This window comes from Crinia signifera, chromosome 6 (genome assembly GCF_055691185.1).
Source record: "Crinia signifera chromosome 6, ASM5569118v1, whole genome shotgun sequence".
Classification (NCBI taxonomy): Eukaryota; Metazoa; Chordata; class Amphibia; order Anura; family Myobatrachidae; genus Crinia; species Crinia signifera.
Window position 1 is genome coordinate 99,215,017 of NC_139222.1, and position 18,400 is coordinate 99,233,416.

The 18,400-nt window shown below is 44.2% G+C and overlaps 1 protein-coding gene across 2 annotated transcripts; it reads right to left on the reverse strand.

The window, feature by feature from the left end:
* Positions 1 to 1,012: 1,012 nt before the first annotated feature.
* AURKA (aurora kinase A) lies at positions 1,013 to 18,364 on the reverse strand. 2 transcript variants are annotated; one of them, XM_083146537.1, is made up of 9 exons: positions 18,111 to 18,364; positions 16,978 to 17,040; positions 11,489 to 11,762; positions 11,095 to 11,161; positions 8,429 to 8,620; positions 7,167 to 7,305; positions 5,529 to 5,677; positions 4,457 to 4,631; positions 1,013 to 1,666 (listed from the first exon to the last, which is right to left on the reverse strand). In XM_083146537.1, exons 2-9 carry the CDS (start codon positions 17,032 to 17,034, stop codon positions 1,493 to 1,495), a joined length of 1,227 nt encoding a protein of 408 aa, XP_083002663.1. In that variant the 5' UTR covers positions 17,035 to 17,040; positions 18,111 to 18,364; the 3' UTR covers positions 1,013 to 1,492. The 2 variants fall into 2 exon arrangements, with proteins under 2 accessions (XP_083002663.1, XP_083002662.1); XM_083146536.1 differs by having other exon boundaries at positions 18,049 to 18,362.
* Between the last annotated feature and the right edge of the window lie 36 nt (positions 18,365 to 18,400).

Here is an 18,400-nt window from a genome sequence, read left to right on the forward strand (position 1 = left end):
CCCTTTGTTTTGCCACAATTGAAGTTAAAGCCCACACCATAGTCTTATCATGTCTCACCCTTAAGCTGCGCATACAGTTTAGTTACTGACCCGAACAGAACAGTGTACTGCCAGCCACATCTGGCAATGTATGTGCTGCTTTGACTAATCCAACATTTTCCCTTTAGTTTTACAGGAGAGAATGGTTTCAGTGTGTCAGACATTTTATCTTTAAATGGGGGAAGGGAATTAAATTGTTATTGCCATATCTCCCATATGAAAATGGTCAGGGGTGATACTTAATGGATAGTGGCAATGGCAATTATGGGCAGGTTTAGCTGGTAAAGGAGCATGCTCCAGCCAGCTCTGCTCAGGCACCCTTTTAACCAATTAGGTTAAGAATGTGCTACAGTGAATAGGTAGACATCTAATGGCTTTCATGGTCAACCGAGACAAGAGGCAGACATGAAAAGAACATGAGATTTTGGGGTGTTACTTTGTAGATTAACACATGAACCCCAAATCAATGTATAGTTTGCTTCACTTTCCATACTTCTGACATGTCACTATTCCCAATCAGCATCCACATGGATGAAGTAGAAAAAATTAATTGTGTTGGGCCATGGATAGCTTTAACACCTGGACTGTTTAGGTTGCTATACACGAATGCGATTTGGCTTGGGCCAAGAAGTTTGGTGAAATTGGGCAAATGGCATGCATTTTAGATCTGCTCCGATTCAATGCACAGTCCCATGTGCATTGAATCGAAGCCCCTAGATCACAATGCATGTAGGATCTGCCAGATCGGACAGCACTTGCTGGGATAGTGTACAATAGATCACTTGCAAAGTAAGGTCCCGGGCAGCTCAAGGGGGATATTGCTTTGAGAGGCTCAACTGTGTATGGCCATCTAGCCCCCGAGAACCACCTTAGGAATCACTGGCTTAGCTACAAGATTAAAAGAGGGATACGGCTTTTCACCTGAAGCTTTAATAAGCCCCAATAACTTTTAACACAATGTAGAACAAAAACATCAAAACAAATTATTTTTTTTATTTTACATATGTAGTTATGTTTCAAAAACGGCCAAAATAAAAAAGGAGACATAACACATTAAAAAGTGAAACATAATTTTTAAAACATATATACAAACAAACGTAGTAGATCCAATGACCTATTCACAGAGTCAAGCAACTGTTGAAGACTGCAGCAGCAGCCTAAATAAATACACCAAGGCATTCGTATCGCTATTGCACCAGCCAACCCAACCCCGAATACAGCTTTCCACTTTGAAATGGGTTAATGCTAAATCTCCATTTTGAACTTACCATAACTTACTGATTAAACGGGCACTAGGGTTACTTTGGAATTCAATGGATGGTTTATAGATTATTCCAGTCAGACAAGGGGATGTGGGAGTGGCTTTTATGTGTGAAGATTACAAGAATTACTGTTTAAGTCTGAAAAATATTTGCTACTGAAGCAGCGTCATGAAGGATTGCTTGCCCACTCATCATAGATCTTTTTGTGTGGTACCCTCCTTCTTGGAATGCTTAGAATTTTGTATAACCCAGGGATGTTCAAGAACATCTTTCAGGGGCAGTCTATGGTTTGGGTTGTGCTTCAGCAGTTTAGAAACAAGATCTCTAGCGCCCTCCGACACATATGGTGGGAACTGGAACTCCACCTGCAAAAAGAACAGATACGGATACCTTTAACATCAAAATTTTATCCATTTAAGAACCTAAAATGGTCTTGTATTAAAAAAAAAAAAAAAAAAAAAAATTATATATATATTAATATATATATATATATATATATATATATATATATATATATATATATATATATATATATATATATATATATATATTCTGATCTAGTTAACCATATTGCCCAAATCCCCCATCATGTAGTGTGTATGGAGATTTATTTTCTTTAATTGAACATCACTGCTGCAGCTGACTGGGGAAAGTGGGGGTAGTGCCATCTCAGACTGATTGCAATAGGAGGTAGGGAGAATCTTGCTGTAGCAGTGGCTGGGCAATAGCCCTTCCCTGTGCCGAGGGAGTGAGAAAGCAAGCAAGCACAGTGGCTGGCATGCTTTCCTAATCTGGTAGTTGCCAAAAGATTGATTTCCAGCAGCCACCAATGGGCATTTAAGAGCTACATCCGATGCAACAGTGTCATTGACGGCCCAGCTTGGTGTGGTCACATCCAAAGCAATACACCAAAACAGCGGTTCCTGACCCCAAAGAGGGTCCCGATCACCTCAGCATGGGATCAAGGCTCCATGTCGCTGACAGACAGGTTAGTGTCTGTAGAGTGGGGGACAAGGGAAAACTCATTAAAATAACAGTAGCAGTCACTTTTTTGCTGTAATTTGCTGGGATCCTGTAATCATTTTTATTGTCCGACGGGGGACTCTGAGCAAAATAGTTTGAGAACCCCGGTACCAAATAGTTTACAAGGATTGCTTACAGTTCATTTCCGAAATTACAATAAGACTGATTGCATCACAGTAGACAATGGGTCCTACAGTCACTAACTTATCACACACATAATTCAAATGAAAGAGTATGAAATAAGTGTACTAAACTGCTCTTGTCCCATCCAGGTACTATTATGGTTCCCTTTCCATAACTAATATTTTAAGCAGATTGCTGTAGTGTAGAATAAATATTGTGGTTTTTCAGTAAGATTGATACGCAAAGAAGGGCATTTATAAGTCACTGAGCAGGGACAGAGGAGTGTTACAGACTTCAGTATTCAGACATAGCAAATAATAAATCAGCTATATTAATTCAGCCGTCAAGTCAGTGTGCATTATACAGAATGACCCGTCACAATCCTAGGCACAGCAATTCCCCAGATACGCCAATCTGCATGTCCCTGCCACGTGACACTGTTACTGTATACCAGAGTGAGTATCTCAACACGAGTCAGCCACCAACCAAAGAATTACGATAATTGAAGGTACACTTCTGCCTTTACATTCATACACAATTATGATAGCGCCTTTTCAGGCAGATAACCGACACTAAAATTGAATAATTTAAGTTGACACGTCAAGCTTATCTTACAGAAAAGAAAGGTCACAAGATAATAGTGGGATGAAGTGGAATCTTTCCTGGTTTCCCACTCAGGGTAAAGTCAGGGTAAAGTCAGCATCTAGCGATCTGACCCATTCCACAACAATGAACAACTTGCCGTCTGTGTGGTTTATTTAAGAACCCAAAATGCACCCTCACAGCCCCTACCTAAGGAATTCTTTAGCCTTTCCAAATCAGAGTTAATAGTGTAACCAACTGTCACATGGGGTCTCCTGATCATTTGCACAGGGGCTGGCTAATTACTTTCCCCATTCCTTTGAAGCTGAGCAACTAGGTCTTATCAAAGAGAACACTGACACTGTTTTAGCTGGTTACAGGGATCTGGTGGTCTCCTCTAGCCTGTTAAGGAAGACCTCCTGCGGTAAACAACTTGTTTGGGGATAGACAAGCTAGGCCTGATCCCCATCTCTGACCAGTTTCCTCCTGGATTCTAGGGAAATTACTTTCCTGGCCTGAGAAGACATTTACAATACATATATGCCTCAAGGTGCCCACAGACGCTACAATTATCGAATGCGTTTTGTACTTTTTAAGCACAAATTGCATCTTATGTACAATTATTGGATGGTGTTTATGTTCCCTGGAGCCCGATATTGTATGTCTAAAAAAGTACGTGCTGCACGTACTTTTTAGACTACATCTGAAATTTAACATTACAAACATGGGTTCATCACATGCATCCAAGTGCACATCTCATAGCAAGCTGGAAGAAAAATTGTATAGAACCATTGTACAGTCAAAAACGCATAGCACAGTACAATTGTAGCATCTGTGGGCACCTTTAGATCCAGAGGAAGGAGATTCCATCTGCTTGACTTAAAGGCCATCTTCACCTTAAGCAGAGGCCCTGCTGTGCAAGGGTTGTTTGATCCCTACATAACTACACAGGGGCAAATGCAGGTTTTTTTTCAATAAAACTAGCATTTGCAGTCATTTATCAATGCAATGTTATTTACCATTATCCCGGCATCAGAATAGCGTCCAATCATTACAAAAAGACAGTATTAGGCATAGACCAGAAAATGTTTACTATGTACACCCAGTTTGGAGTGCATTAATACATAAAACACTTGGCTTATTGAAAGCATAAGCAAAGTGTTAGCGACTAGAATGCCTCATGATACCGCATGTGTTGGGAGACAGCCTCATCAATAACTGCTAATAGCCAGTACTGTAGGTTTAACAATGTGGCTTTGGGCTTTTCAACTGTACCCCTTGATCACAATGTTATCTGAAGCTGAAGTTCCTGCGTGACTTGAGCAGCAGCCTGCCATTGGTCACATCTGTCATTCTGTTTATACTTTGAATTCAGCAGACAATCTGACATCACACTCATCTCTGTCTGTTCCCTCTGTGGCACCTACCTTTGAAATTCTCCGGTACGTTTCCTGGTGAGTTTCCGCTTCAAATGGAGGCTTCCCAACCAGAAACTCATAGCAGAGTACACCGAGGCTCCACAGGTCTACCTTCTCGTCATGCATCCGACCCTCAATCATCTCAGGAGGCAAGTAGTCTAGAGTTCCACAAAGTGTTGTCCTCCTGATACAATAAAAATGTGGGTAATTTACAGAAACAGTTTGTTCATCATACATATATAATAAATCTTTCAATAGATATTTGAGCACCAAGACCGCAGAAATTAAGCGGAGGTGAAAGTAAAGATAATGCAATGAACCCATTCATGGCCAGTATTAATGATGCACTGGTTTAAGTGGTACTGTAATCAAGTTCATGGATTAATCACTGCCTTATGGGCATTTAATATATTTACCTAGCAATACATGATCTCAGACCAATATAAAAAATTTGACATTAACGGTCTGTCCATTACTAGATTCTGCATGACTAAACTGCTCAGGAAATCGGATGTACGGAATTTCTATTATCAATCTCGCTGATACTCTGACAGTGCAATGAGTTCAGTGGTCAATGTCTTCACATGAAAATCAGTCATCAGAAGTAAGTCTGCCTACGTCTCTGCAGAAAGCAATTTCACATCACTGCTGTTGCTAAAGTCTGAGGGCAACAATAGGTTATTTATTGCCTGGTCAGAATGACCGAAAACTAAAAATCACATCCTGGCTTTAAAAATCTCTATTGATGTAGTAATGAGGCATGACCATTTCATGACCAGGAAAGAGTTAGTTTATGTATCCATTTTAAAAAGGAACACGTTGACATGTTGCGTTACTGCCCTAGTCAAATCACAATACGGAAGAGACAACTTTGGAATTATCATAAGCAGAACTATTAATGTACGAGCTAAACAAACTTACTTGTTGACTACAGAATTTCATTTAATCTGGTTCTGCAGAAGGATTCTGCCCTCTTGTGGTCAATACAAGGCTACACTTGAAATCAAAACCACCACTAGCCACAGGCAAAGATACTTCTAAATTGCATTAATTTATCACTGGCCCTGGACAGGTTACTTACCTTGAGGATGGGGCATGCACTGACCAACCAAAGTCAGCAATTTTAAGCTCCCCATTGGAACCCAGGAGCAGATTCTCCGGTTTGATGTCTCGGTGTATAACCTTCTTGGAATGGCAATACAGGAGTGCATCTGCAAGCTCAGTGATATACTGGGAATAAAATACCAAAAGTTACCATATGGTTTGGAAAAAGTGTTTATATGTGGTCTGCAGTACTAATACATTGCAGGAGCTGTGTACATCACTGAAGATTACAGAAAGCCAAGTCATTAACTAAGGGGAAAGATGAAGCCACATTGTATTGACATAGTTTTTGCAGCTGGTGAAAGTCAAAATCCAGCAGCTCTGAAGTGGCCTTTGTGCCCCAATTTTTTTTGTATCAGTTTGCTTACATGTCAGAGCATGCAATATGCAGGGTTGCTAGCTACACTGACTAAAAATAAAGGAGGGGGCTACCCAAATGCATTGGTTAGCTGAGACATTTGTGTTACGTGCCAGGTTATATGGGCTAATTGGATATCACCCTAGATGGATCTCAGTACTTGCATTAAAGACATCATCAATTCAAATTGTGTACAGGGTATGGAATGCAGCGGTAAAAGATTGGGCTATTTGTGACATTTACATTGGGGGGGGGGGGGGGGAATAAAATATCATCCACCACCTACGCATGCTTAATAATCGCATATGCACTAACATATACATATGCGATTATTAACGAAAAGGACAGCTCTTGAGATAATAGCGGCTCCGGACTTCCGGGATTGAGACCCTGGAGTCCCTCTGTGGATACCTCAAACAGTGCTGCGGAGAGGAGCACAAGAATGTCATCTTTAACCTATTTTGACCCGGATAGGTTTAATTGCTTGTTTACAAGAACTGACCTGTTTCTGAATAAGGTAGATCTTGATTGGAATAACGACTGCTGTTAAAAAGGGATTACATGGACTCCCATAAGGAAAGCCATCAGGAATGCCAGGGTGATCAGAACAGTGAACACAACCCCCTCCACTAAGTGGACCAAGGAGAGGGAAGTAAAGATGCAGTTCCAGTGTAAACTTTTCTGCATTCACTTTTATGGCAGCACCAAAGTATAGACTACAATCGGGTCCACAAAACATTTAGTTTATGGAGTAATGCCATGCTCCTGTCCAGCAATTACACATAGCCTGGATTAATACCTCCAGCAATAAAGATGGTCTGCCAGAATTTTAGCTAAGTGATCTGCGCGGTTTTCAATCTACACCAAGCTGTATCGCAATTCCTAAATTGCTGCTGCATTACTTAATGGACTTCTATATGCCGTGGTATTGCTCAATAAGAAAATACTTCACATGGGTCAAGATGCATCAAACCTTGATACAGGATGTACCATCCAGCCAGCTACAGTCATTTTCAGAACACAGAAGTGAATTGCTGGTACTTTCAGGTAGAATACAAACACACATGAGAGGTTTACTATTTCTAGCCTCTTGCATATCTCCAATAGTAAGAATCCTAACATCCATGGTGTTGGGACAAGCTTAATTGTCAGTCTAGAACAGGAGGTGGTGCTTCAGAGACTGGAAACCTGACTGGACTTCAGACATGGCTCTGGCTGTGCATAACTAGAGGAATATTAAATACCAATTTTACTTACTGTAGCAGACCTCTGGTCATCAAACCTGGTACACCTCTGAAGTTCCCGGTAGAGCTCTCCCCGGGGAGCATAGTCCAGGATAAGGTAGACTCTGGTTGCATCATGAAAATAGCCATATAGTCTGAGAATGTTGGGGTGTCTACAACAAGGAAAAGTATCACTAGTCTTCTAATAAAGATTTAAATACAATATGCCATTTTAGTACATCACAGAACTTAGTTATGTTAGGCACAATTTGTGCAATAGAACACTGATTTTTTTTCAGATATTAAATAGCGGTCACCAGCACAGGCCAAAAGTCAAATAGGGGAGCCAACTGCCAATATTGCCAGCCGGGACTCTGGCAGTTGGTGTAGATCCCCCATTTGAATTTTGCACTGCAGTCCGCCCTTGGAGCTGACATTTTTGGGTCTGGGTAGGTACTAGCTATCTGCCCTGATTCATCATTCACACAAGGTCCCTTAAGGGGCATACAGACCTGGCTTTTTGGCTGAGCCACGAGCTTCATCACTGCGCACTCATGATGCGGTGTGCTGAATGATTGTGCTAAGCAGGGCGTTGCCTATTTTAATAGGCAAAGCCCCTTTATCTCCTGCAGGGAAAGCCAGTGCTTGCACTGGCTTTCCTTAGATCGAGACGTGCGGGACCACGCATCACTAACACTGCAGGGCATACACACAGAGTGATCAGTGCTCCATATCCAAGCGATCTAGTCAGATCATAAGAAAAGGAGGCTGAAATCGCCCTATATGCCCTATAACTCTTAAAATTATGGCCTTATGAATCTTGCTACAGTCAAATTGTATAGCTTGATATGAGAAAGTCTACCACACATTGCTGGTACATTTTGGCAAATCAAGAATGGTAGACAAATTCTGTCTAAGCCATTTATATAGAAATCCAATGTATAGAGTGTAAAGTTGGATACTTAAGGTGCCCATACACTGTGAAATGAACTCTGTATGCTTTTTGCATGCCATTTGTACTAGACATAATAAAAGCACAGACTGATGAGCTGTGTGCGGGAGCACACATTGCACCCGAAAAATGCAGTGTATAGGCACCTTTATAGCTCAGGCATAACATTTTAAAACCAGGGATGGGGAACCTTACACCCTTTAGCTATTGAACTACACCACAGAATGCCCTGCAAAAGTTTTAGCATGGCATGCTGGGATGTGTAGTTCAACAGCTGGAGGGCCAAAGGTTCCCCATCCCTGTTTTAAGTGCAACAAGAGTAACCAGTACATCAGTAAGCTCACCTCAAGTGGGACTGGATTTCTACCTCCCTCCGCAATTGATGCTCCACACCACCCTTCTCCAGCTGAGTCTTAAATAGAACCTTCAGTGCCAGGATGAATTTACTCTCCTTCTCCCGGGCCAGATACACATTGCCAAACTTCCCTTTTCCTAAAGGCCGACCAATTTCAAAGTCATCCAGACACCATTGCTTCCTGCAAAAATATAAATGCTGTGAGTTCACAACTGGAATTCAGCAACATTCAAACACTTAGCCAGAGTCACCGAACTTACAATTGAAAGTTACACACATGACTGGTACATAGGATTAATCTATAAAAACATACCCATCTTCACCAGCATTGGCTAGAGGCATAACTGACCGTACACTTTCACAAAGCTGAACAGTGCACAGTTCTTGTGATACTAGGAGGATTTGTCGTCATCAGATGGGATAATTGTTGACCCAGCAAAATTAATAATGCACTTTGTCGTGTTCCCACAGCCAGCGTAGTCAGTACGTTCACGGCTAACTGGAGCTTATGTAGTTAGCTTAGTCAGCGTTATGCAGGTAGTGTAGTTAGTCAGCGTTGTGTCACCGCTTATTACATTGTGTGGGTTATGGCTGCCAAACCATTGACCATTTTTAACCTGCCACAGACAGAGGAGGAGTCAGTGATTTATTTTCAGCAGCACCACTTACTGGCAGAGACAAAGACCTGTGTCAATGGCCATCCTATGGCACTTAATGTGAAGGAGTGTATGTGGCGCTGCCACATAAGAGGCTGCAGGTATAAGGTTAGTCTCCATGGGGCAAATTGGTTTTGTGGAGGTCACCTATCCTTTCTGACCCTTCCACGCTTCATTTTTTTCATGGGCCAAGGAGTTGACGGTCACCTATCCTTTCTGACCCTTCCACGCTTCATTTTTTTCATGGGCCAAGGAGTTGACGAGTGTAAGATTTGGTAAGCGGCACCTCAAAACTGCCATATTGTACAACAACTTGATGCGAGAGGTGAGCACCCTTGATCTCATGGCACGACTCCAACGCCAGATTGGTGGAACTGGTGAAAATTGTAGGTGGACGAAAGTCTATTTGTTCAACGTAACAGCCACGTTGGACGTGTCGTACCACAGCAGTGGCTCTTTGGTGGGATATCACACGACACCGGTGACTGTCATCACACCAGTGGCCAGCCGTGAGGAAGCACACCTTGAGCCAGGTAGCACAATCTACTCGGACTGTTGGCGTGCGTACAATATGCAAGAACTTGAGCATGCTGGGTACCAACTCATGTGCATAACCACCGTTATAACTTAGTGGACCCAGACACTGGGGTCCATACGCAGAATAGCAAGAGGCTCTGTGGCTCCTGCAAGTGGAAGAATAAGAGGCAGAGGGGCACTGCACACCAGTACCTGGACTCATACTTGCAGGAATTCATGTGGCGCAAAACCGTAGGGGCGGAGGATGCTTTCCTGCACCGACTCTTGTCCCAACTGCAGACAAAGCAGCCGACGCAGAGGATGACACAGCTGCAACATCAGCTGCATCTGTAGGGGCTACTTTGCCGGAGGAATAAGTGTTCTTGACCTTTCTGGGACTTGTTGTAGTACCCTATTTAACATTGCTCATTGTTTTTCTTCTTTCGGTTAGTAAAATCCATCTGACAGTGAACACGTGTCATCATGGTTTCTGATGGATGACATGTCCGGTATGAATGTGTCCCTGAAACACCCCCACTATCCACATCATGGTTTCTGATGGATGACATGTCCGGTATGAATGTGTCCCTGAAACACCCCCACTATCCACGTCAGCCCGAAGCGTGGCGAGAGCAGAGATACACGTCCTCCCGACCTGTTCAAACCCCCACTATCCACATCGGCGTGCCAGTATGTAACATGGAGCACTGGCAAATGCGTCCTTTATTGTGAATGAGATGCACTTACGTCCGCACCCCTGCTTTGTACACGAGACGCACCCGCTACTGAACCCCTAACACTCTCCCTGAAGTGGACATGGGCAGGGTTGCCATACCCTGCCAAAAATTACTGAGATGCACTTGCTTATGAGATGCTCGTGCGTCTCAGGCATGATCACCTGTCCACCGGCGTCCGCCAGTGCAGGGGATCTGGCAGTTACCGGCGAGGCGCGAGAGGCGCTCACTAGGCTTGCCAGTGACAGAGCTGCAGCTCGAGGGGACAGTACGGTGACTACACTAAGCTGCCGTTGGGCTACGCCGACAGCGTAGCATATGGTGGCGCCATGAAACTACACAAGTACCAAAAATATTTGGTAAAAAAAATAAAATGAATATGTAAAAAAGGAACTCTGAGGCAGATTTATTAAGCTTGGTGAAGTTATAAAGTAGCCGGTAATAATGCAACAGCCAGTCAGAGCCTTACTGTCATTTTTCAACCCGTCTAAATTCAGTTAGGAGCTGATTGGCTAATACGTTATCGCTTCACTAGGCTTCTTAAACCTGCTCCAATGTTCTTTCCTGTAAAATAAACTAATTTCATTTAAACATGTATGAAGAAGTTTACCAGAAGCCCATATTGTTTTAGCCATTTATCTAGCAAATGGAATACCCCCATAATATTTTAAAGCCTATATGTACCGCAGTACATTCAGTACAGACAGGATGTTAATCTACATAACATTAAACAAGTTTTGGCTACTTACCTTTTCCCTTCTACCTTGGTAGAAGCAGTGGGTTGAGGCTTGGCCTGATCTGCATTTATTTTCTTTTCTGTAAAATATGAAAAAAAAAAAAAAAAAAAAGGAGGGGAGGAGGAATTCAGTTAGTCTCAGCGCAATCGTAATCTTAACACAAAAAAAAAAAAACAAAAAAAAAAAAACACAGAACCCGCGTTGTATCCACTGATGTCACTTTAGACAGGAGCCTGTTGCACAGAAACAATTGAATCACCCCCATTGTCTTTAGAGCTGCCCACTGTAGTGGTCTCTATGCGTGAAAGGGTTCAACTGTTTACACTTAAGGCTCTAGCATCTTGTTAGAATGTCTGGGGGAGAGAAGACACTCATCACACCCTCTTTTACCAGCAAGATATCTTACCAGCAGTACTGTGTGTTGGAGCTGGATCTTTATTCTCATTAGCTGGCTGCGATTGGCTTGTCTTTGGTCCCTGGGTTGCAGGCTTGGATGGGGGCTGATAACTTGGCTGTACAGTCAGTTGCTTCTGATTAGGCAAGACCGGCTTAGGTGCAAGGACCCTCTGCGGAATATTTGAAGACAGAATTCTTTGACTTGCGCTACTTGTTCCAGTTGGCTTTGCATGAGCAGTCTGCTGCTGAGACACTGGGACACGCCTTGGGCCATCGGACATACTCTGTTGTGATCAAACATGAAAGAAAGTTGTGAAACTAACATTTACGTCCAGTGACCACCACCTTAGTGCCAGCAAATACACTGTGCCTAGCCAGTCAGTTAAGAATATTAACCTAAAGAGCTACATGTGGTTCTGATTTTTGCAACTGTGAAAAACTGTAGCAACAAAACTACAGAATTTCCATTAGACAAATATTTTATATATATATATATATATATATATATATATATATATATATATATATATATATATATATATATATATATATATATATATATATATATATATATATATTTGGAGAAGCAACATGGGGGAGGGGGGGATTAGATTTGGTCATACTAAGGAAACTAAAAGATTACATATTGAAATATTGAAAGAAATTAGAAAAAATAAACACAAGAATCAGAACAAAACCGTAGCACGTACTTTGTAATATTTCACAAGGAAGTGTGTGATGGCAACAAAAACCATTTCGGCATAATTTTAATTGTGGCATAAAAAAATAAAACCATGTCACATCATAGCATGTCAGCTCTGACTACCCTCAAGGTAGAAATAACGGTGCGGGTAGAGGAACAGAAGGGAGGAAGCGTGTAGCAACACCCTAAATGGGGGTACAAAGGGGTATAAATCAATAGGTCAACACAGAAAGGTCGACACAAGGTTCTCACTTTTTTGGGTGTCTGTCGCATGGCCCGTGGCACTCGCCATGCTTCAGGCACTTTTTGCCCACAGGGATGGTAAAGTATGAGGAAGTCAGTTGAAAGAAAAAAAAAAACTTTCCTATTCCGACCATGTTGACCATTTTATGTGTCGACCAATAGTGGTGAACTTAATAGGGTATATTCTATGTGAGGGGGGGGGGGGGGGGGGGGGGCAGGGAGAGCGGCTGGCAGTGAGCAGCGCTGATAGCTCACAGTCCGCATTCAACTCACCCCCCGCACTCACCTTTTCCACATTGCCAGTTCTCTGAGGCAAGGTGAAAACGGCCGTCAAAACAGAGGCTCACTGCATATGTGGCGAACCTCGCCATTCAAGGGAATCCTCACTGTTTCCCCAGAAAATAGAATTAGGCGAGCAGCTGGCGAGGGGGTTGGATGGCTTTTCCTTGCCAAAAAATAAATCCATCCTCGCTGGACAAACCCCCTTCACCAAGGGCATTGAATACTGCCCAATGACTTCATACCAGAACAATGTAGGTGGGGTTAGATGCACTAAATAACCAGTGAATTTAAACACCATCCAGATATTCTCCAGCGTTTGGTCCAGTAAACCATCAATTAAATTATTTCACCAGAAATATCACCTTTATCAATATTAAAAGTGCTGCTCCAATCATGGCATGAAACACCCAAGCTAGGAGATTTAGAAATACAGTATTTTAAAAGCCTATTTAACCACCGACATTATCCACCAGATATGGTATAAAAGTGGGTACACACTAAGATTTTCTTTAATATGCATATTGTTCAGTGGGTACCTACTAGATCGTTTACAATAACCCTCTTTTCTAAGTATGCAATAAAATCTGAGAATATCAGTGGCAGCATGCGTGCGGGGGATCCACTGACATCACTGAACAATATAATTCAGTGTTTAACCCAGGGCTGGGCAATTATTTTGGGTGGAGGGCCGCTTAATACTCCCAATAAATATTAGAGGGCCACACACATATCTATACTATAATACATACATATAAAATAGCCTGGCAGCTCCTTACTTTTACTATTCTTATTTTTCACAGGGCCATGGAGCCTGAGTGTGGGGGAGCCAGGAAAGGTAGCTGGTGGTGCTGCACGCCTGCGTAGCTGCCTCAGTCACGCGACCACCAACACCCAACTGCGCTCACCCCACACAGCATTACTGGGAGGGAACACTGCGACAGCCGCCTCCCGCCATTGGTTGGTGTGACCACGTCCCCTCCCACACTGCCAGTAATGCTGTGGGGGCGCAGTTGGGCATCGGCACCGCAGGTAAATAAGCGGCCCATCTAGTCGGGCCACTTTTCATTGTGCTATAGGTCAGTGCGGTGGGCCAGTTGTGAGCATCTCACGGGCCTCCTGTTACCCACCCCTGGTTTAACCCATGGACCGTTCTATTCGCAGTACTGCGGATATCACTAAAACCCAGGTAGCCAATAATGTGGATGCCTTGGACCCAGGATCACAATCCCGAGTTTGCAATGTAAAACCGGAATAAGTGGTTTAGCAGTTTATCCCAGAATTGTGTAACAAACCAACAGTGGCAGAGGAGATCCACTAAACAAAAATTAACCCTTTGAGTGCCGACAATGCTACGGGCGAGCCTCAAAATATCTGCTAAAAGTGCCAGCATTGCTCAGTGACTATTCTTTTAGTAAATACAGCCCAATCAATTAATTGAAGTTTAGTTAAATATTGCACCCAAAAAAAAGAAGTCGCTGTGAGTTATGCTGGCGATTTTAGCTGATATTTGGAGGATATCACAGAAACATTGACGCAAAGGTTTGCGTGCCAATTTTCACAACTATTTTGACAAATTCCCTTGGCACTCAATGGCTTAAAGTAAAGACACAGACCACCATAAACCCAGTGAGATAGCACTAAAATTCCTATTTAGGGGTTATCATGGCGGCAGGCTACGCTACGTTTTCAGCGTAGGCTAAGCTACGTTGTCAACGGAGCCCAACGGCTGCCTAGCGTAGTATCCCCGAGGCAGCCCTGCGTAGTCAGCGTAATGTCCCAGTCAGGCAGTTAAGTCACCGTACTGTCCCAGGTGTCCCTGGCAAGCCTAGTAAGCGCCTCTCACACAATGGGGCAGATGTATTAAGCCTCGCGAAGAGTTAAACTGGAGATAAAGTGGAGAAAAAGTGGAAGGAGATAACGCACCAGCCAATCAACTTCCAACTGTCCTATGTTAAACACTGCTGATTGGCTGGTGCATTATCTCCTTCCACTTTATCTCCAGTTTATCTCTTCGCCAGGCTTATCTCTTCGCCAGGCTTAATACATCTGCCCCAGTGCCGGTAATCGCCAGATCCCCTGCACTGGCAGAGAGGTGATGATGCAGGTGCCGGCAGAGGCGCTCCATCTGCCTGAGACGCGTTCTCCTGACCTGTTCATACCCCACTATCCATGCCAGCGTGGAGTTGATTGTATAAAGTGTGGCGAGCGCAGCAATCCCGGCAGAATACATGTCAAGTAATCCGCGTGCGCCCGCCACGCTTTGGGCTCAGTGGCTCGCCACACTTTATAAAATAAACTCCACGCCGACGTGGATAGTGGGGGTATGAACAGGTCAGTAGGACACGGGGCTCACCACGCTTTGGGCTGGCGTGGATAGTAGGGTTGTTTAAAGAAAACATTCACACCTGGCATATCTAATAAGTGGTGACTGACTACGCTAACTACACAAGCTCCGGCTAGCCACGAACATGCTGACTACATGCTACCTGCGTAACGCTGACTGACCATGCTAACTACGTAATCTCCGGCTAAACTACAAACATACTGACTACGCTGGCTGCAGGAACATGACGCTGATACCGACAGGGACGCTGACTGCGGGAACACTACACTGATTCTGACAGGGGCCGCGGGAACACTACGCTGTTTCTGATATTGTCACTCTGCTTTCTACGCAGCTGCTGCCGAGAAACTACACAAGTACCAAAAGTTTATTTCATCCTTAGTGTCAGTTATGCGAGAATAGCGAGGATTCATTTCTGTTTGTCCACAAATTGCTACATTGATCATAAATAGTTTGAATTTGTAATGGACCGCCAAACCAGCCTAATTTCTCGGATATGGAGCAGGGTTGTTCCTGGGTTCAACCCGGGGACCTGGGCGGTGTGAAAGGGATAGGGGGTACTTACCATGGTTGCCGATCCTCGGTGTGCTGTCAGGCCGGGGATCCACAGAGGCGGCGGGCACAAATGACAGGACAGGCGGTGGATGAAGATGATGCAGCACTCCAGCGTCCTCACTGCTGCCAGAGAGCTGCGTCAACTGCACTCACCACCTGTGTGGATCCCAGGCCTGCACCGAGGACCAGCAACCTGGGCGAGTACTCGCCGCCTGCCCACCTCCTTCACACACCAGAAAATACAGGGACTTTTGTGGTGTGAAAGGGGCCCAGCATGATTCCTGTTCCATATTACCAGGTGGGTCCCTGCATTTTCTGGTGTGAAAGGGGTATAAGGCACCCTAGCGTGCCATGGCAAACAAACCATTTGGGAACCACTGCACTAGGCTGTTTTAGCAGTGCACCGCACCCAATTTTAAACTCCCTAAATGCACTTTGCTGACCTCAGCAGACCAGGTGCGCACTGCGTTCCAGTGATTCCGTTCAGTGTTGAAAAGTGAGCGGGTGTACCTCAGGCAAAAGCAACCCTCAATACCTGACAGAGCATCAGAATCTGGCACCATCCCCACAGCCCTGACGAAGCATGGCACTATTAACTGGGTTAAATGCAAGCCATGCCCTCTCCACCAGCAGACTGCAGAACAAAACCTTCTACCCACACTGGGATATGGTTAGCTCTAGATTCTAGTAGCAGAAAGGACCTGCAATGGAGGCCTGTGAGCAGCCTGCAATGGAGGCCTTTCCACCAGTGACTGGAATACCATCAGGCTGACTTTCCATTCGACTGTGGCGTTCTAGTCTCCAACCACCTTTGCTGCTGGGACTGCCTGGTTTTTCTCCCACAACTACATCTGAAGCATGGCGTCCCTGCTGAGAAACCTGTGCAACCTTTATAATGGACTTCACGCTCAGTGCTGTCTTTCACATGTGCTTGGAATGGTTTAACCAAAAACCTGGAATGGCTCCATGTACTAACTGTCCACTTGTACTCTACCCTACCAGATGCAAGTATCCAGCCTGCCCCTGACCCCAGTTGGTCAGCCTCCAAGCTCATCATAGCAGCCTTACTGGCACACATTCGGAGTATCTGTAGGACACGTGGGCCTGCAGTAGGGATGGATATCATTGCCATTGATGGCAATAGTGCAACTGGTCATCGATAGTGCTAAGCTATGCAATGGTTGACCATCAATATTTAGTGTTCCTTCTAGGAACAGGGGCGGGCAGGGCGCCGCTGCACGGGGCGGACCGGGCCGCTCCGTGATGAAAAGGGGTGGGACAGGCCCGGCCACCCCGAAGGCTCTGCACTGCATTTTATTCCCCGTTAAAGACTAATCTAACTTTATTTTTCTGTAACAGTGAAACGCATTACCTTCACGTTACAGCCAGAATGCCCACTGTGATTTTCTTTCGCTGAACGTTGCTCCATAGCGTCCTACAATAAAGCAAAGTCTCACAAGTCAAATACAGTCAACTTAACATACATACATTAACTGGATTACGGCTTACAAGACACTTTTTGGTGGAAATAGTTTAACATAGCACGTTCCACAAAAATAGAGATGCACCACAAACATGCATTGCTACAGCAACAATAGGAGACAATGTCACAGCAATAGGCTTTCATGATGTTCTGCTGTGCAGTGCGCATAACTGAATTACAGTTCAAAGCAAATTGCAGAAAATACAATTGCAGCACTACCACAACAAACACATCAAATGAGCTTCAACATATATTACTGTTGAATGCTTCATGTAGTGGTTATTAAACTACACAAGATCTCAGGCCTACAGTTAGTTCTAGCCCGCATATAGCCATGCAATATATTGTTACACCCTGCACTCACCTGTATGTCACCAACCAATCTGACAAGATGACCCACAACGGGTGTGGTATAAATACCCGACAGTCATTAGTCAGACGTCGGAATCCCGACTGCACAGCGTGGGGAGCGCAATGAAGCCCCTTGCGGGCCACCTATTTTATTCTCCCTCTATGGGGGTCGGGGACCCCCACGAGGGAGCTGTCGGGATTCCAACCGGCACCCCCCACAATGGCCAGGAGCACACAATTGGTAAAAATTGAGTGATATGGCTGTTGTGTCATTGAAATCCAAGTCTGAAGGATACAACTGTCAAAAATCACCTAATTGGTAACCCACTTTACATGCAGTATGTACTGATACATCACAGCATATAGAAGTGTATAACTGCACAATATATTGTTACACAGCATCACAAGTTTGTTAAGCAAGGAAAAATTGGCTGTTACTGGTTGCAAAAAAGACAAATACACAATTATTCTGACAGCACCTTGCCAATCCAGACTTCAATGTATACACAATGTAGAGCATCGAAATCATACATAGAGAATATGTACCACAAACACAGATAACATGCGCGCGCACACACACACGAGCACTAGGATCAGTGGAAAACTTACTGCACGGACGAACTGCGAGCTCTTGAGTCAAGGGCCACGTATAAGTGCACAGAGTGACACACCTCGCTATGAAGGTAGACAGCGTCAGCCAGGCACGTCTCGTAGTGAGCGCTGCAGGGCGAGCAGTGACACCGACCACCGAAAACAGGACAGGTCGCAACGCTATCCACTTTCAGCCCCGGAACAGGCCGCACTCCTCCTCTATGCCAACCGCTCCGCCCACTGATTCAAACCTCCCGCTTTCAAGGTTCTTTAAACCGCACTTGGCGTTGATTGGCTGCTGGCGTCAAAAAACTCGCAGCTGATTTGTAGCCTGGTCGATAAACCGTTGTAGGCGGGCGGATAGGTTTGA